We start from the raw sequence: 20,584 nt of genomic DNA, 5'->3' as shown, positions 1-20,584 counted from the left end.
GATGCAGGGAAGGGTTAAGGAAGTGGCCATGTGTGAAACTTTAGCTGCCCTCAGTGACCGAGTCCATACCAGTGGGTCGTGGAGCGGGGTCAGAGAGTTTAGCGTTATGTTATAGGATTTATGTGGGTTAGGGCGCACCAGTGTATGGCAGGACGGAAACCCATAGGTGAAATCTAAGCACTCTCTGTGTATTTTGGGAAAGAGAAAGAGATTACCAATATTTTATAACATGTAGGCTTTTTTTTTTAACATTTTACAGAATGCAATGTGCAAGGAGATTATTCCAACTAGTGAATTTATTAACAGTAAGTTGACAGCAAAAGCAAATAGGCAGCTTCAAGATCCTTTAGTAATCATGACAGGAAACATCCCGACCTGGCTTACTGAGCTAGGAAAAACCTGGTAAGACAATCACTTTGGATGGCCTTATGAATGTTATCATTGATTTGCTCTTTATATATTTTGTTACAAAAACATTGTCTTAAGTGAAACTGTTCAAATGTTTATTAACAGTGTTCTCTTTCAAACACAGCTTACTTAATAGTGTAGCTTTAACATGCACGCAGCATAGTTAAGTTGGGGCTGGCACTAGTTTGCTCAGAATGTCCCTTTACGTGAAGTGGGAATGGGACTGAGGAGACTCATCCTCTGCGATCATAAAATTTGAACTCCCAAGGGTATAGTTGCTTGATTTTGATTCTCTGAACCTGTTTGAGACAGTGGCTCTAGGTCTCTATTGATAAATGTAGTGGCACTGACCATAAGTGACTTATTAAATACAGTGAAATAAAATTAGAAATTGAGTCAGGGATGGTGGCACACACCTGTAATCCTAGTAAGGAGGCTGAGGCAGGAAGATCACAAGTTTGAGGCCACCCTGAACCACATAGTGAGACTCCTGTCTCCAAAAACCAAAGAAAGAAATTGAGATTTTTCCATTGCATTAGCACATCCTCATGTGGCTGCCATATTGCACAGAACAGCTGTAAAGCATTCAGAACGTCATAGAAGATGGTCTCAACAGTACTGTCAACTACAAAACATGCGTGCAGAGCAGTTGGTTGTTGGTGTAATAAGCCTGTAATGTCCATTTTTTGAAAGTCAGTGCCTGCATTCTGGCTGTTTTGAGTGACTTAAAATGCCAAAGTGTGTATAGGGGGGGATCGTGGTATAATAGCAAAGCCATTACTTGCATATATATGCCAAGAGGGGTTGCAGAGTTCACTTACATGAAGTTGTGGTCATATTTTAAAACTTAGCTTTCACCCGACATATTACATTTTCCAAAAGCCTTGAGGTAGAGTAAAGATTATCTTGGCTAGTCCTGATTAAAGTGTGGGATTTTGAGTTTGATTTCACGTAGAAAGATTACTTAATCCATTACTGCTTGGGCACTTAGAAGGTTTAGTGTGGTTGTGCACCTGCAGTCTTATCTACTCAGGAAAGAAGCTGAGGCACGTGGGCCACGTCAACCCAGGAGTTTGAAGCTGGCCCGGGCAACCTAACAAGACTCAAGCAACAAAAATTTTAACAAAATTTTTAAATAAAATTTTTGGGAAGAATTAGGAAAATACTTAAATAATTCTCCTAGACCACTTTACTGGTTCTATTGATATTCTGTGTTACATTAGAAATTGTTTCTAATACAGGTTTTGATTTTTTAAAATGGCTTCTGATTCTTATGTCGATAATAAATTTATATTTTGTCTTTTTTCAGCCCATTTTTCTTTCCTTTTGATACCCGACAAATGCTCTTTTATGTAACTGCATTTGATCGGGACCGGGCAATGCAAAGATTACTTGATACCAACCCAGAAATCAACCAGTCTGATTCTCAAGATAGCAGAGTTGCACCTAGATTGGATAGAAAAAAAGTAAGTCCCTCCCGAAAATACTTAATCTGAGGTTTTCAAAATAATGAGAAAACGAGAAATGGTGGTATACCTAATTATGCCTTTTGGTTTTGGAGGCCCAGCTGAATCACAGTCATCTCATTCTTTTACCTATTTCTAATTTCCTCTGTTAGCCATATTTTTCCTTCATTCTCTTGGAGTTTGTCTGTGATTCTTTTATCCAGCAGTGATAGGTCCCCCCCCACCTATTGAAATCATTTCTTCAATCTTTTTTTCTTTTAGTTACCATAATTGCTGTACCAAGAAAGAATCTTGCTTTTTCTAAGGCTTTCATTTCTTTCTAAATTAAGAGCTGAAACTATAGCCTACATTTTAAAACTGACCCTTTAATCAAATCTGTTTCACTCCCCTTAACAAGTCACTCCAATTAGAAGAGACGGAAATAAAATCTTTCATGTGTTTGAGTCTCTGTACCAGCCAACTTGAGTTGTTGACTTAATCTCCTACCCTTCAATGGTAGCAGCACAGTTGTGGCTATGCACCACAGTGCTTGAAGCCCTTCCATCTGTGAACCTACCCTACACTTCTGTCCTGCGTTGTATTTTAAAAACTTAGGATGTTTCTGTTCATCTTCTTTGTTTGCCGAGGATGTCTCTCTTCCAAAGGTTTTATCTCCAAAAGTCTCATAAGAGCTATTGATATTTATATTAAAAAGGAGGAGGAAGGGGTTTGTAATAAAAAAAAAAGCAAAACAAAAAAATTTTTACTTAAAAAACTACCTTTCTTGTAAAAAAATCTTCATTTGCCTCGTGAGGATTCCATATACAGTGGTGCCATACTTTAGCAATGGCAGGACCTTTCTCACCCTCAAGAATCCCATCCATATCTGCAGCAGTGCTTTGCAGAATCTGGGCAGGTGAGAGCCAGTAGGGCTGCAGCTTGCCTGGCTTACTTGCCAGGCTGTTTCTCCGTCTGTGCTCAGGGAGATTTCTTGCAGCTGCAGCCCTGAATTGCATTCGTGTTTGGCAGGGCCACAGAGATGATTTCTTTCCCAACTTGAATTTTCTGAACTTCTCATGGGCTCAAGATAAACTAGTACTTACACTTGGATCTAACTTTCCTTCATGTATGCCAGGAGGCTCTTGATGTTTGTAGCAATCCAGCTACTTTTTAACCTTCTCTGAGGTAGGTGTTTGAAGAAATACTTCTTTAACAATTGAGTTGATTATCTTGCACTTCACAAAAAGCCACCTATTGATAAAAGTGCAGTGCAAGTAGTGCGTGTTTTCCTCACTTCTCTGCTCTCTTTGTAGCGTACTGTGAACAGAGAAGAGCTGTTGAAACAAGCTGAGTCTGTGATGCAGGACCTTGGCAGCTCCCGGGCCATGTTAGAAATCCAGTATGAGAACGAGGTGAGCTTATGAACCTAGTTGTGATGTTTGCTTGACTTTTGCTCATCATAAAATAACATTTGAGTTCCTTAGTACTATGAAATTCTCAAAGGCATTGGGAAATTTAAAATCAAAGATTTCCTCTATTTCCTTTTCAGTAATTCTCCATTTTTCAGAGGTTTAGCAATGGTTATAAAAACCTTTCTTTTGCATCAGAATGTTTGTGTAATCTTAAGTTCATAAAGTGAAAGAAAATTTTAAACATCGAAAAGCCTTAGAAATGCTTGTTTAAAAAAAAAACCAGACTTACGGAGATGTAGTGATAAACTACACACTTACCTGCCGAAAATTCCCTTGTACACTTTACAGTCAGTCCCTTTCTCTCCTTCAGCCCCATCAACCAGTCATCTGTCTTCTGACCCTATAATTTTGCCTTTCTTGCAGTGTCACAATGAATGTAATCATTTGGTATGTAGCAAATTGTCTTCTTTCACTTGCATAATACTTGTGAGATTCTTCGTCTATGTTGCTACATGCACCAGTTTACTTCCTTTTTTTATTAAGTATCCTGTCATGGATGTATCGTAACATGTTTACCAGTCACCAGCCAAATGCACATTTGGATTATTTCATAGTTTGCATAACACTGCTGTGAATGTTTGTATACAAACCTTTGTATAGACATAAATTTTTTAGTTCTCTTGGGTGAACACCTCAAAACTTAATTGCCAAGTCATTTGGGTAAGATGTTTTAACTTTGAAAGAAATACTAAACTGTTTTCCAAAGTGGCTGTCATGGTTTATGTTTCAGTTACTTTTCTCATTGCTGAGACAAAATACCCAACATTCAAAGTTAAAGGAGGAGAGGTTTATTTGGCTCACAGTTTGAAGAGTTTTCCGTTCATTTTTGGCTAGCTCCAAGGCAAGGTGGCATGGCAGAGGGGCTTCACAGAGCAGATAGCATTTACAGCAGGCAGAAGGCAGATGTCAGCAAGGCAAGTGAGAGTAGCAGCTTCTTCCCTCTTTTTGAGGCAGGCGCAGCGCCACCTAGCTAAACCCCCAGCCCCTTCTTCCTCTTTTTATTCAGTCTAGGCTACCCAGCTTTGAGCAGGTGCCAAACCAGTCAGTAGACTAATTTAGTAATCACCCAACCTTAGTTCCAACATCATACATTCTAAATCCAGCCACTTCTGAAAATGTCCCACCTATGACTGCATGAGGCTTTGGAGGGACGTCTAGACACCAGCCCTAACAGTTTACATTCTTGCCAGTATTGTGTGTATGTGAGCTTCCAGTTGCTTTCCATACTTACACGTGATCTTATCAGTCTTTTTAATTTCAGTTATTCTAAGGCAGTTATGGTGGTATTTTATTGTGATTTTAATTTACATTTCTCTGGTGGTTACTGACATTCATCATTCATATATTTCTAAAGAAGACTACGAGAATTTTGTCCAGTTTTTCCTTGGGTTTTTGTCATTGAGTAAAATGTTTTCCTTTTGGTTTTTTTTCTGGACTAAAGTCTTCTGTGAGTATTTTGATGGGGTTTTTTTCCCCATTTGTGGCTTATCTTTTCTTTATAAAATGTCTTTGGAGGAGCAAATGTTTTTAATTTTTATGAAATCTAGTTTGTCATTTTTCTTTTCTGCTTTGCACTTTTCACATGAGTAACAAATTTTCCCCCTAGACTATAGTCTCAAAAATTTTCTCCTGTGTTGTTTTTTAAAGTTTGAGTTCTTAGTCTAATTAAAGCTCATTTTTAATAAGTGTAGTATTAATAAGGATTGAGGGTCTTTTCTTTTTTTAAAAAAAGATCATTTTTTCCAGCACCATTTGTGGGGGTTTTTTGTTGTTGTTTTTTTTTTAATTTTGTGAGAGAGGGTCTTGCTGTGTAGTTCAGCCTGGCCTTGAACTCACAGCAGTCCTCCTGCCTCAGCCTTCCAAGTGCTGGGATTACAGGAATGTGCCACCATACCTGACTGGGGCTAGCACCATTTGTTAAAAAGACTGTTCTTTCCCCTGCCTTGACACTTGTCGGAAATCAAGTGACTGAAGTTTTGAATCTCTTTCTAGATGTTTCTGTTCTGTTCTGTTATCCTATGCCATTAGGTTATTTTAGCTTCATAGAAAAATGTGGGTGGGGGCCCTGGACTCCTGGGCTAAGAGATTTGGGTTTTGTTTTGTTTACTTTTTTTTTTTTTTTTTGGTACTGGGGATCGAACTTCGGACCTTGCGCTTGCAAGGCAGGTGGCAATGCCACTGAGCTAAATCCCCGGCCCTGGGTTTTGTTTTGAACCCCCTGATATGGCTGTTGCTCAGAGGATATAATTCTCCCATGTGTACATAGTCACATTTCTTATTTATCGGAGGAATGCGAGACCTTTGCTCTTTCTACCTACTTATTCACTCCAGCATATTAAGTTAACGTGTGTAGTCAAGTCTGGCCAGGAATATCTTTTTTCCCTTCCCATTCTTTATGGCTGTGTTGAAATTGTCTTACATGAAACCCAGATAAGCTTAGAATAGCTTCACATTAAGAAGCAGGATTGAATTGCTGCTGCAGAAATCAAAAGTTTATGATCTTCTTTGATGGGTCTTACCTGTTGACTCAGGAAAAGATTCCCGGAACTAGCTTTATAGATGCATAGGGCTTCAGGTAGTGAGCACATTCAACCTTACAAATCAACCAGTGGCCTTTACGATTTTTCTAATTAGCTCTGAAAGAATCCTAATCAGGAATGTCAGGTCAAAATCTCCACCTAAAATTGAGAAAGAAGATTGGCAAACCAGGAAGAAGTAACCAGTCTCTGGGCTCAGAAAGCCAGCCAGGGCCCAGGAATTAAGGCTACCAATCATCCGATCTCCTTGGGGTACTCCCCACTTCCCTGGCTGTGTGGGGTTGGACGAGTTCTGTAAACTCATCAGTCCTCATCTCAACTCGAACATTCAGCCCCCCTTGTCATATTGTGAGAGTGATTCATGAACTAAAAGATATAAGCAGCTCCCTCCCGGTTTAATGGAGTGACTGGGTAGAAGGAAAGTTCTGGAAAGGTCAGCTTAATCTGCAGGGTTTGTGCTACCTGAACAGGTGTTGTCCTGGCCCTTCCGTCTCCTGCAGAGATCGACAGAGGAAGCACTTTCAGTTACACCTGTGGGATTTAACATTTTAAATTAAGCTTGTTTAACTTTTAGTATTTGGATGAAGGACATAGACTAATTTGATGACTTCCAGGCTGTGACTTCTAGCCTGGAATAATTTTATTCTGAAGAGAAAAAGAATGAACTGGCTTTAAAGCACCATCTGGTGGATAAAGTGTGTTTCTGCAGGTTCTTTTTCTCCTCTTCTTTCCTGACATTATTACAAAACCAACTCAAATGTTACCTTTTCAGAAAAAGCTTCCCTATCTGTTCCCAAGTAGTTTATCTGCTTTTAAGACTTACATTTTAGGTACTTAATTACCTTATTACTTTGCTGCAATATTATGATATACTTGCATACTTCACATGAGGATTACTCCCCTTGTACCCCCTATTGTGCTGTTCACATACTGGTAGTAGCCATATGATAGATATTTGTCGAGTAAGATAAAAAAGAGGGATGGCCTGAAGCCATGCCAGCACCCACGGTGTTTTCCACAGAGAGAAAGAGCAAAGAGATCCATACATAAATCATGCCGTATTGTTTCCCAGAGAAAAGATACATAGCTGTAGCAGTACTTTTGTCAGTGTACGGGCTTGACCCATACCACTAAAGTGTTGGGCCCATCGGTAGTAGGAAACCAAAGTATTGATAGTTCTTATTCTAGTTGGCCAGGACTGCAGGACTGAAGGAATGTCCGATTGAGACATTTTGGAAAATAATCTTTGTATGTCCGATAAACAGTTGCTGTTGGTGTCTGCATTGCCAAAAGGTTGGCAGGTGGAAAGACTGCAATATAAATTTCTAAAATTTGAAATTATTCTACTTTTTTCTTTTTATAGGTTGGTACAGGTCTTGGGCCTACACTGGAGTTTTATGCACTTGTATCTCAGGAACTACAGAGAGCTGACTTGGGTCTCTGGAGAGGTGAAGAAGTAACTCTTAGCAACCCAAAAGGTAATGCTAATCTGTGAGTTAACAGTTTGTGTTACTTGGATCAGGAAACGATCCTTAGAGTATTGTTCATTAAATATATTTAATTGCTACTGGAGGGTCATTCTGTGCCCTCAGTTTCTTTTAGTCTCTGTTTCCTCATTTATCAAATAGAGAAGGCCCTTCCATGTCCAGAGGACTTCATTCACTGATCTCCTCTCCAATCTTGAGATACTGAATTTCTTAATTGTTCTTAGTTACTAGGTTTTGTTTTGTTTTGATTTGGAAATATCATCTGAAGTTTGGTGAATTGCTCGTTTTACAGGAAGCCAAGAAGGGACCAAGTATATTCAAAACCTCCAGGGCCTGTTTGCGCTTCCCTTTGGTAGGACAGCTAAGCCAGCTCATATCGCAAAGGTTAAGATGAAGTTTCGCTTCTTAGGAAAATTAATGGCTAAGGCTATCATGGATTTCAGATTGGTAAGTTTAGGATTGTTTGCTTTTCTACAATTTTGGTGTACAATGTTCTGTGAAAGTACATTAGTCCCCTGCACTCAATGCTGTATTTTAAGCACTGCTTCTCAAACTTTAAGGTGCATATGAATTACTTGGGGATTTTGTTACAAATGCCAGCTCTGATTCACTAGGGCATGGGTGAGGCTGTCTGACTGCCTAAGACTAAATTTTTATAGCAGCTCCCAGGAGATGCCCAGCTGCCAGTCTGTGGACCACTTCTTGAATGGCCAAGCTTCAGAGAATCAGGCTGCATCATGGGTAGCATTATTTACATTATTAAAAGTGTTTAACATTACATTTTTAATTCAGTAGGAAAGTTTAAAGCATGTAGCCCTCAATCTCAATAAATTTCCACTAGAGTGCTCTTGTGAAAATAACCTAAGTAATCAGTATCATGGAGGTTTGAATATTTCTGGACTTTTCTTCATTTCCTCTTCTTACATTTTTGAGATGCTTTGTCAGTATATGTTAAGACATTTTCATCTGATGTCAAATTCACAAGCTTACATTTTCACTTTAAAGAGTACACCGTTTATCAGTTATTTTAGAAATTTCATTTATTTTGTTTTTCTGTGTTAAATATAATAAGTTCTTCATTTTAATCTCTGTTTCAGAATATGCAGACTACAGTGAAATTGAGTTTACTTGACTTTAAAGTATAGTAAAATTACTCTAAACACTTGGTGTTTCAGAGGTCACCATATTAAATGTGTTATGCAGAATATATATTCACTGTTGAAAAATTCCTTTGTAGTGTTAGTGTTTAAGTAGGGTTCATCATTATTCTAAAGTTTTCACAATGATCAGGGCTCCAAATTGAGATAATTACTTTCATGAATGGGACAAACTGTTCCTAAACTATTTTCTTTCTTGGGAATCACATGATCCTTTTAAATGACTTCTGGAAGTGTTAGAGGTTTGAGGCCATTCTAGCCGCTCACTGTGACAGGTGGAGTCTTTGCATGCTCTCTTGCAGGTGGACCTGCCCCTGGGTTTGCCCTTTTACAAGTGGATGTTGCGGCAAGAAACTTCCTTGACTTCGCATGATTTGTTTGACGTTGACCCTGTTGTAGCCAGATCAGTGTGTCACCTGGAGGACATTGTCAGACAGAAGAAAAGGCTGGAACAGGACAAATCCCAGGTAGACTTAGCCAAGACAGTCCATGCATCAGCTCTTTTAGAAAAAGGAGGCTTTGTTACAATATTTATATTTGACCCAATTGTTTTTGTGGTTTTTCTGGTACTGGGGATCGAACTCAGGACCTTGCACTTGCAAGGCAGGCAGTGGCAGCACTGAGCTAAATCCCCAGCCCTTGACCCAGTTGTTTCTATATTAATGTTTATTTTTGAGAGATTATTTAAAATTTCTGTTACACTACTTGAAATGTATGGTTTAACAGTGGGTCAGTAGTGAATAAATAGTTTGATTTCCAAGTAAAATATACTTCTAAACAAAACCATACATAAGACCTTTTGTTTATTAATAAGGATATTCTTAATCATACTGAGTTCTTTACCCATTTTAATCAGTAGAACTAATCTTAGGACAGACTAACAGACTTGCCTTCAGGAAAGCTGGCTTAATTTAAGAGCAGTCTATTTGTTTCTTAAAATCTTGAGATTTTTTTTTAAAGGATCATTGTTTCTTGGTAACTCACATTGAGGTTTTTCTGTTACATCTCATAGCTAATCGTGAGCTTTATGTCAATACTGTATGTTTTTTGTACATGCCAATAACAGGTACAAATCATTTGGCACAATCTGAGATTAATAGTGATTGTGGATCTGGTATTAGAAGAAAACAAAGTAGTATTTTTAAAAAGCAATACAGTCCCAAATAGCTTCTGCTTGGCAGTTATCATAGACTAATATTATGTTAAGTCAACTCTAATTTTCTAAATTGCAGAAAGAGTTATCAAATTAAGATTTGGTCTCAAGGCAGAATATTACATTTATTGAGGTAGAAAGGAACTTATAGTAGAGGGATGGGGCTTTAGAGCACTTGTATTTGAGGGTAATAGTTTGTAAAGCAATTTGTTTTATCTCCCATGATTTTGGAAAATATTAAGAGAAACTAGTGTTTAAAGCGTGTAAGTCCAGTTTTTTCCCCCTACAAGTTCTGTTATCATAGGATTTTTAGAACTGCTTAGGTTTACACTTAACAACTTTGTAAGTGTTAAACTGCTACAGTGTTGTTTAGGATAGCATCTTAGGAAAATTACCCCCTCCCCAAATAAAAAGGAAGAAAAGAAGAAAGTTAAACTCATGGCACTGTTTTAAATGCCTTAGCTATGTTGATGATTTAATCCTCACAAAAGCTCTGTGAGATTTAGGTATTGTTGTTATCTTAGTTTTACAGAGAGAAATCGAAGGCAGATAGATTGTATAGCCTGCTTAATGTCTTTCGTGTAGAACAGGGGAGAGCTGGAATTCAGACCCAGGCTGCACACTCTGGATCCTGCACATGCACAAGCTGTGCATGTTCTGTTAGGTGTCCTGGTCTCACATAGAGCGTGTGGCCACAGCTCTCCTCAGTACTTTCCTTTTTCATGTTTCTTCTTTGGTCTTTTATTACACCTGTTGTCACTTTAAGAGTATAAAATGCTGGGCCGGGGATTTAGCTCAGTGGTTTCGCCGCCTGCTGCACAAGCGCAAGGACCTGAGTTCGATCCCCGGTACCAAAAAAAAAAAAAAGAGTGTAAAATGCATAGCACAGAATTTGACTTACTGTATGCATTAACCAGCTTCTACCAGAGCACAAGATGGGGTGGTTCTCTGAAATACCCTCTCCTGTCATTTTGCAAAGAGTACGGATGAGGCAAAGTTGTAGCTCAGACTGTACCTGCTAATTCAGATTCTCAAAGAATGAAAATATGCTACAGCTTAGTTTAAAATTTAATATAGAAAATCTTTGAGACACTAGCAGTACATTCTTTTTAATCTGTATATGTACAAGGGGTGATCAGAATATACAGTGAGTGTTTACATTTGAAAACTGTACAGTAAAAAGTGTGTTACCATTAATCCCTCTGAAAATACCCAGTGCCCCTGCTTGGAACACAGTTATTTCATCATACTTGCCACTTTCTGAAATGCTCCTGGAATCCCTCTTTCTTGAGTGTCTTTATCAAGCATGATAAAAATACAGTGATTGCTGCCACCAAATGGCATGCAGCAGAAAGGCAGGCTGCTGAAAAACATCACAGTGTGTCCTTCCTTATCCACCTTACTCAGTGGATAAAGCTCTTCCCCCAAATCAGAATGACCATGAAAGGTGAGAGCTTTAAATTGATTCAGGACATCGAGACAACCACAACAGTGTAACAAAAGATACTAATAAAACAGGATTTCAGAACTTTTGGCAAGAACGATGGAATTAAGTGGGTTTGAAGCCAGGGAGATAATGGCAGTGTGTCTTTTTCTGTAATAAATTCTTCTATTTAAACATACATTGTACTTTTCAATCACACTATATATTATATTTTGTAGAGTTTTAATGATCAACACTTTGTAATGTGCATTTATTTATTTATTTATTTATACATACATACATACATACATACCCGGGGATCGAACTCGGGACCTTCCACTTGCAAGGCAGGCGGCGGAACCACTGAGCTAAATCCCCAGCCCCTAATGTGCATTTTTATAGATAAGAAGTTTTGTCAGTAGCTGTGGGGGAAGAGACTTGAATAGCGTGGTAATGATCACCTTGATCTTTGACAGGAGAATAGTTTTGAGAGTTTTCTAGTAGATGAAAATTAAAATACAGAGTTAATTTATGTTGTTTTAAATATTTCTGCTGAAATATATGAAATTTTTTTTTTTGGTACTGGGGATTGAACTTGGGACCTTGCGCTTGCGAGGCAAACTACGGAATCACTGAGCTAAATCCCTGGCAGAAATAATATGAAATTTAAAGCTCCTATTTGAGGGCCCTCATCATGCACGTGGAATGGAGGCTTAACCGTGGGCTTTTGTGAGGAAGTAGGGAGTGTACATAGTCCTTGGCACCTACATTGTACCTTACTCTTAAGTTTACTGCTGCCTTGTTGGTGTTCTGAATTATGTGGAATCCTAAGCAGCTTTTCATTTCCTCTTTTTTTTTTTTTTTTTTTTTTGGTAGCGGGGATGGAACTCTGGTTCTTTGTGCTTGTGCAGCAAGCGTCGAAACCACTGAGCTAAATCCCCAGCCCCATTTCCTCTTTTAAAAATAACTATTAACCAGAACTTCCTAGCTTAAATGATTTGTTTTCTGCACCATATTACTGCTTAATGATAGGAGCTTAATAGACAGAGGCATCACCAGTTTGGAAAGCCATTTTACTTCTCTATGGGATGCCTTTGTTTTAACAGTATTTTAAATAGGCTTTTAAAATCTTATTTTTAAAAGTGGGTAATAAAATTTGTTTTTGACACTTACCTTCTGAGTATGATGACTTTCTTAGGACTTTCTTGGAAGCTTTTTCCCATCACAGTTACTGTACTAGCACAAATTTGTTATGCTTCAGAGTCCTGAAGGTTGAATGAAGCATCTGTGGGAAAGAAGTTAATTACCATTACTAGATTGTACAGTATCTATGTTTATAATTTTTCCAGCTGTATTACTCGGTATTTCCTATATATATCTATTAGGTCCGTTGGGATTGGCCCGGAATTTACAAATAGTTGTCTCATTCTAGGGCCCACACTCTTAAAACCAAACACTGTTCAGACTATTAAAGCAAGCAGCAGCATCTTGCTGTAACAGTTTTGTTTGCTTGTACAAAAGTGATTGGATTTGAGGTGTTTATTTCCTTGGTGATCTCAGTGACTTGTTCCTATATAAAGCATGACCAGAATAAATAATAAATAAGAACTAAAAGGAACCCATCTACTGTATTTTATTTTTATAAACACAATTCACTTGAGTGAATTCTTGTACTTGACAGTTTTCCCCTTTTTATTTTCAAAGACCAAAGAGAGTCTACAGTATGCATTAGAAACCCTTACTATGAATGGCTGCTCAGTTGAAGATCTAGGATTGGATTTCACACTGCCAGGATTTCCCAACATCGAACTGAAGAAAGGCGGGAAGGATATCCCGGTCACAATCCACAATTTGGAGGAGTATCTAAGAGTATGTAATTGCATGGCTTTGGGGGGCAGGTTGGCCTTGGGAATGTAGGATGCTGCCTGTTGCCCTCTCACAAGGAGAAGACAGAAGGGACCGTACCCTGTGAGGTTCAGGTAAGGTCACTTAACTTCCGCCTGCGCAGACTGGCTTGCAGCCTTCCACACCTTGGACCACTCAGGAAGGCCATTTTTTTCGGGCTTTAGCTTCTGTTTGTTAAGAGAATGTACCTGAAATTCTTGATACCTAACTTATCTATGAAGCTTGAATGCAATGTAGTAACACCACATTTTCTTAGTTTAAGAAAAAGAGTCAGTGAAAAGGAGCCTGCGTTTGTGTTCACTGCACTGTTTCTGCCCTTTCTTCAAGCCGTCTAGCTTGACATAATTACCTCCAACACACACACAGACTCACATGCTTATGTAATAGGCCTCTCACATTATTTATGGTCTTTTGACTATATTTGCTAAATTGCAGGAAAGTAATTTTATATTGAACACAAATTTTATTTTAAAACCTGCATAAATCTGTATTACTTACAATGTTTGAAAAATTTGTTTTGGTTTGTCCTGACATACAGTAGAAAGCATTGTATTCAGATCAGAACACAGCACCATCCACACTTCAACTTCACTTTTTTGTTAACTTCCTGTGAGACTTCACACACAACCTCTGGAAAACTTTAGCTTTAGTTTCTGAATGTTCAAGGAAAGAAAGAAGATAGATTAGATCATAGCTAAGACACCCTGTTCCCCAACAATTCTGTGATTCATAAATTGTTTTTTAATATTTAGAAGGACTGTTTTCTCATTCATCCATTTCTTGTACTTTGTAGAAGATAGTTTTCATCGTGAGTTAACATCCAAATTATTTCTCTAAAAGTAATCTATAGTAACGCTCATACTTTCTGTTCATTCATTCATTCATTCAATTTTTGCGATACCAGGGATTGAGCTCAGGACCTTGGCTTGCCAGGCAGGTGCAGAGCCACTGAGCTACATCCCTGGGCCTCATACTTTTATTCTTATTTGAATATGTTCTCTGTTTCTGTACCTAGTAGATTAGCAAAGGCCATTGATGATTAGATAATGTTACACCAATTAGAGCAGATTTCTCGTACCCTTTGCATTGTCTAAACTGCCTGTTTCTAAGAGGAGGTGCACACTGCAAGAAATTTGGGTTCTCAGAACTTTGCAGGATTTAAGAACTAAACATTTTTTTACATTAAAAACCCTTAACAGTTTCTAGGTTTGAATGTTGAAATGTTACCTGTAATTCTCAGTAACACTTTATCTTCTTGGGCAGTTCTCTCATTAACTTCTTACTGGTGAGATAATGAAACATTCTTCTGTATGGATTTTACATAAATGAATTTTGGCTATAAATATAAGCATAAGTACAAACAATATTTTGCTATTGGCCAAGCCTCCGATTACAAGTTGACCTCTGACCTTTTACTGACACAGTTTTCTAGGAGATAGTTCAGAGACCTAATAATATGTTTTTAAAAGATGATCCAGAAGGATGTTTGTGCTTTGCTACATACTAAAGGGTGAAAAAAATTGAAATCTTGTAGTTCTTTTAAAAAACTTTTCTTCTTGCAGTTGGTTATCTTCTGGGCACTAAATGAAGGCGTTTCTAGGCAGTTTGACTCGTTCAGAGATGGATTTGAATCCGTTTTCCCACTCAGTCATCTTCAGTACTTCTACCCAGAGGAAGTGAGTAGCCTGTGTCTGAAAGAAACGGTCACTTCTGCTTCTGTACCTGTAATTATCTTAGTGGGATGTTTTCTGTGTTCCAAAAGAATGGGGCTGGGGTTGGGATCAGAGGACAGAAATAGGGAAAAGACTAAACGAGGAAATTCCCTGAGCAGCAGAGGCATATGGGGGGAGACTGCCAGGTGTGGTAGGGTGAGCGTGGCATCTGTCAGCGACACCCTCAGTGTGGCCTGGAGAAAAGAGGGACTTGTGTGGCTGCAGCCTGGCAGTGAAATGACCCTGAGGAGGCTTCATTTCTTCTAAGTGAACTTCCTGGATTAGATGAAACATTGCTTCTTGATCTAAATCAGTCCTTGAAGTTTTAAGGAAGTGTTGCAAATTGTCTAACGTGGAATATGGAGAGTACTGAAAATGGAAAAAGTGAATTTGTTCATGGCTTTCTTTACTGCAGCCGTCTTGAAGTGATATGAGAATCTGCAGAAAGTACTAATAGTGAGACACCATAGAAAGGTCCTAGAACATGTTAAATTTCTCCAGTTTGAAAACTTTTTGCTTTTGTTTTGCTTTTTAAAAATATTAATATTAGAGTACATATTTATTCCTGACTAAATCTGGGACTCTTGAAAGCCTTACCATTTAACTATTATTTTTATGTCCACTTTGTTTCGCTACTTAAGCATATGATGTGCCTGGTACTTTCTGTACTATGTGTCACTGAATCACCTGGAATTGGAATTCTTGACCTTACCACTTAGCTGCATGATCATATCCAAGTAACTATGTCTGATATGACTGTTGTCTATAACAATAGGTTAACTCTTTTTTTTTTTTTAATTTTTAATTTTTAATTTTACTTTTTTTGTGGCACCGGGCATCGAACTCAGGACCTTGTGCTTGCGAGGCAGGTGATGGCACCACTGAGCTAAATCCTCGGCCCAACAATAGGTTAACTCTTAATCTTGCGGGTAATGAAAAACATATATAAGGTACCTGACAGTGACACTTAGAAAATATTAAACTTCATTTTTCCTGAGTTAGATTTTCTCAAAGGATGCATCATATCACAAATGGACAGTTAACCAGATGGGAGAAATGGCTTAATTTGAAACTGATACTGGATTTTCTAAGGGCACAGTAATATTTCTTGCTTTTTTTTTTTTTTGGTACTGGGGATCAAACTTGGATCTTTGCGCTTGCGCAGCAGGTGGCAAAACCACTGAGCTAAATCCCCGGCCCATTTCTTGCTTTTTAATACTCATTCTGTATCACCTAGGTTGGTCCCCGTGCCATCATGTAGTTAGATGTGTGTCTTTTTATAAAGCATAGAAGCCTACCCTTTTGCTGTATCACACTTCAGCTGTCTAGTCCACGCCTCTCTCCACCTCACTTTTATATTTCTTTTTTTTAATTAAAAAATTTTTTTTATCACTTCTGTATTTCTTGGCTAATATACCCTTGTGTTTCTAAAAGCCAAGATTTATAAAATCTCCCTGGTTGGAAGCAGATTATCAATTGAAAGCCTCTAGCATAATGGAAAGGAAGACCAGAATTCAAGTGCTACCAGATCCTTGTGTTTTGTTAGAAATTAAAGGCTTCTCTAGAATCCAGTCCCTGCAAATGGACAAGCTCTCTATACGTAGAAGCTGAGAAGGAAATGGAATGTCTAAATATATTAGAAGAGAACAGCTTATGAAGAGGTTCTGGGCAGCAGGTTTTGGTACTGAAAGTGATACTCTGCCTTGGTGTACCTAGACTTTATTTCCCCATAGGTGTTTCTTTAGTAATTCTTTCCCTTTATTCAAACTCAAAGCTGGATCAGCTCTTGTGTGGCAGTAAAGCAGACACTTGGGATGCAAAGACCTTGATGGAGTGCTGTAGGCCTGATCACGGTTATACCCATGACAGGTGAGTCCTGGGCCTGCTAGCTTTGTATTTGATAGTTAAGGACTTTGGAGGGGCATTAAGAGAGGCTTACTGATATTTTGACCTTATTTCTCTCAAGACTACAACTTAAGACCTCAAGATTTTCCTTTTCAAGGATTTCTGTGAAAACATGAGGGGGAGAAATACAGGTTTAATCCTTTGCTGATAGCCATTCATTGTACATTTTAACCCTACATTGTTCCATGTAGGAAAGCAGAACTCTCTGTGCAGATTGGGTCAATACATACTACAGCAGTCGCCATTCCATTTGTGTGTCAGCATTAAAACCTAACATCCAGGGCTGGGGATGTAGCTCAGCGGTGCCGCCACCCGCCTCACAAGTGCAAGGTCCCAAGTTTGATCCCCGGTACCAAAAAAAAAAATCAAAAAACCTAACAACAACAAATTGGATTTTACATCATGTTGTAATGGGAATTTCACACATAAGCATATCGATAATCTTAATCAGTAAAGGTTGTAAGTCAGAGATTGAGTATAGTTACAAACAGTACTTTAACATGATGAAATAATTTTGACTTGTTTCCTTTTGTTATAGCCGAGCTGTGAAGTTCTTGTTTGAAATTCTTAGTGGTTTTGATAATGAGCAGCAAAGGTTGTTTCTCCAGTTTGTGACTGGTAGCCCGAGATTGCCTGTTGGAGGTATGTGCAGTGGTGATGCTTAATGCTTATTCTATCTGTGATTGCATGTGTATGTGAAACATAGTGCCAAGGTAGAAGATTCTAGTATCATCATGTTTCTAAGCTTTCAGTTGGTTAAGAGACCACTAACGGAAAATTCATAGATCACTCTAAACATACTAAAGTAAGATTACTAAAGTAATGCTGCTTAGATAAAATCCTGGGTATTTGCACATAATACACTTCTTAGCTGGCTTAAAGGAGAATGAATTCTAAAATAATTAAGTCAAATTACTACTTCTTTAAAAAATCAAGTATAATAGCTATTGGCCCCATGTTACACAGTGATTGTTAAATAAGATTTAAAAAGCAGGTTCTATATCCTGAGCATATATTGAAAGCATAGCTGCCACACAAGAAAGAATAACACTGTGTGTGTAAGGCAGCATCATGCTGCACAGAGAAACAGTGTAATGCTTTCTGATAGTAGTAGCATCTAAGGAAAACTCACCAAGTTTCTTGGTCTTTCTTCCTTTACTGTTAATCAGGTTTCCGCAGCCTGAATCCACCTTTGACAATTGTCCGGAAGACGTTTGAATCAACAGAAAACCCAGATGACTTCTTACCCTCAGTAATGACTTGTGTGAACTATCTAAAGTTGCCGGACTACTCAAGCATTGAGATAATGCGTGACAAACTGTTAATAGCAGCAAGAGAAGGTCAGCAGTCATTCCATCTCTCCTGATCACAGAAGAAATCAGTGTCTGCCTGTTACATACAGCAAAAGAAAAAAATCATGGTTTCTCTTCTAAATGTATCACCTGAGTCAAGGAAACATGTTACACCTTCTTGTAGGAAAAACAGCTTGCAGATTATAAAAGAGACACTTGGTTGATATTCATTAATGGCCCCATGGACTTAAAGTGATCAGGCCCTAAAACGTTGTTGTGATGAGGTTTCTTTAGCAAGTTCTTGTTTAAATTATCATTTATTTGATGAGTGACGTTTTTAACTTGCTTTGCTGTGTGAAATTTAAAAAGGGATGTTTTTTCCAGGCTGAAACAATAAATGTCGCTGTGCAGTTTAATTCTGGGCTGTGTGTATCCATCTAGCTAAGTCCTCACTTTTGTTTCCTCCAAAGACAACTCTTGTGCTTAAGGTACAGAAATTAAAGCGCACATGTATTTGACAACTACAGTTTGGTAGATGAGCTATATGTGCTTTTCGCTTGAATTTTTTTCTCAGCTTGACTCATTCTTGTCTGTGCAGTTCACAGTTTTTGTTTTGTTTTGTTTTGCTTTGTTTTGTTTGTATGCAACACTCAAACACTTGTTACATTTTTCTGAGTTATGGGTTTTTGTTATCCCACATCCTCTCAAATTAAGATATAATTTAAAATACATTGAATTGAAATACACTGTCAATATAATTCAGCCTTTGTAACTAGGTAGACTTTTCTTAGAGCTTAGTTTTAATAGAGTTATAGAGTATTACTGGCTTTTTACCAGGTGACACACTAGCACTGTTTACACGGCGATTCCAGCTGCCACAGCCTCTGAAAGGGAGGCAAGGAAAGGTCATTCATTTCTTCTGTGTAGGTCAAAACCTACAGCTTGGGCTGGCTGACATTTATTCTATGGCCAGAACATTTTAAATTGCTGTAAACTTTTAAATAGATCAGCACTTTTCATTCTCTGTTGGATTAAAAAAAAAATTCCTCATTTTTGTTTTCATTTCTGTTCTCTGTTTTCTTTCTTATTTCACTCAGTTCCTACTCTTTGCCCAGTGCTGACTTGGGACAAACAGCTGAGCCTTTGTTTCCACACAGATAAAAGCATCTGTAAGCAATGCTGTCTATTTGTTTTATGTGCTGATTGCTCATATCTGCAATAATTCATCAGGTGAATGTTTTTACCTGAAAATAAATAAAGTTTGCTTCACTTTTTTGTTTATAGTTCTCTGCTGTACACATAATGTTCAACTGTGTAAATATTTTCCAGTGCAAGGAAATCATTGCATCTCCATGATTTGGGTCATGGCTGATTTTGCTCTTTAAACAATTTGTAAGATATTGAACAACTTGAAAGATATAAAATGTGGGAGGAAAATGGGAGATTGTTTTTCTCCGAGAGGTTCAAAATTAGGCCTGTTGCATACATTTGAGAAGATTTCCCATATTTCAACTTTTTGAAAATGATAGGTGAGCCAATTTTTTTTTAACTGAACTTTGAGAAATCAGCCTTACTGCCTTCCAAGGTCTTACTGAATTGACACAGAAACCTGTTCTCCATCCCACCACCCCAGAGGTACTTGGTGGCTAGATCTGCTGTGGTTACTTCATTCCCACCTCAGTGGTCTTCCAGGGAAGCGTCCCCTCTTGACGGTGAGCTTGGACAGAGCCTCTGCATTACGTGGGAAGAGTTGGGATGGGGCGTCTCAGTCTTGCAGAGGCTGGTGAATGAGCAGCTTCTCTGAAGTTCAAGAAGGGATTTGGGTTTCTGCAGCCCCGCCACTGACTGCGTAGGAGCTGAGCAGCTTCACCGAACCAATTTGTTTCCAGTTCTTTTTACAGACCAAGTACAAAGGATTTTTTGTATGAACATGGCATTTTATTTCTCTTTTTAAAGAGTTCTGTTAAAATTTGGATGTGTATAACAAAGTAACGTTTCCTATTAAAATTTCTCTGCATTTTCCCCATATTGTGGCCTGGGCAGACTTGGCTGGATTGATTCCAGCATCTCACAAGGATATGTATTGGTCCTGACTCAAACCTGGAGTTTCATTGTTTCAGAATCACTGGCTATCTGTGTAAAACCTTTTGGTCTCTAGCTCATTCCTTCTTTAATATGTGGAACCTGTTCTAAATTGGGGGTAGATAACTTCTCATTTTAATCCACTCCTTCTTGGTAGAGGCCTTAATACCGCATCATGGGGAAAAAAGACATATTCCATTTGCTGTTTCTCCAATTACGCCTTATTTTCTCAGTAGTCCTCTGAACTGTACGGACTTCACAATATGCTTTAAACACAGTGACTTCTCCAGTTCTTGCTGAGATGGGGTCAGCCCGATATTAGACACAAGTAATACTGCATTTGTGTTGTCATTTAAGCTTTTAATGTCCTTTATACAGAGATCATACTAAGTGTACTGCATTTAGAAAAGGAAGCAAGAGGTGGTTAATCTCCCAAAACCGAGTTCCAGTTCGATTGGCCAAGCTCGTAGAAGCTTTCATAACTGCATGTACCAGGAATGCAGATTCTTCTTCCCATGCTTGGTCTTTAGCAGTATGTTAAAAGTTCCTCTTGCCTGGGCTCCACTGTTCTCTCTAGTTAGATGCCTACAAAGGCAAGGAGTGGTG

The 20,584-nt window shown here is 38.4% G+C and overlaps 1 protein-coding gene across 25 annotated transcripts in view; it reads left to right on the top strand.

The window, feature by feature from the left end:
• Nucleotides 1–18,312, top strand: part of Trip12 (thyroid hormone receptor interactor 12) — a 133,443-nt gene extending 115,131 nt beyond the window's left edge. For all 25 annotated transcript variants that reach the window (XM_013066781.3, XM_087209361.1, XM_021247058.2 and 22 more), the window contains 11 exons: nt 260–402; nt 1,718–1,874; nt 3,167–3,265; nt 7,226–7,340; nt 7,642–7,796; nt 8,809–8,973; nt 12,787–12,951; nt 14,550–14,663; nt 16,474–16,568; nt 17,143–17,246; nt 17,774–18,312. In XM_013066781.3, the coding sequence (XP_012922235.1) occupies nt 260–402; nt 1,718–1,874; nt 3,167–3,265; nt 7,226–7,340; nt 7,642–7,796; nt 8,809–8,973; nt 12,787–12,951; nt 14,550–14,663; nt 16,474–16,568; nt 17,143–17,246; nt 17,774–17,970 (1,509 nt within the window). In that variant the 3' untranslated portion in view covers nt 17,971–18,312. The remainder of the gene's footprint in view (nt 1–259; nt 403–1,717; nt 1,875–3,166; nt 3,266–7,225; nt 7,341–7,641; nt 7,797–8,808; nt 8,974–12,786; nt 12,952–14,549; nt 14,664–16,473; nt 16,569–17,142; nt 17,247–17,773) is intronic.
• Nucleotides 18,313–20,584: the final 2,272 nt, after the last annotated feature.

Source organism: Heterocephalus glaber, unplaced genomic scaffold (genome assembly GCF_053883595.1).
Source record: "Heterocephalus glaber isolate CG9 unplaced genomic scaffold, H.glaber_assembly_v1.0 deba00001004, whole genome shotgun sequence".
NCBI lineage: Eukaryota > Metazoa > Chordata > Mammalia > Rodentia > Bathyergidae > Heterocephalus > Heterocephalus glaber.
The sequence above is the reverse complement of the archived record's forward strand: the minus strand, read 5'-3'. Positions and strand labels throughout refer to the sequence as shown.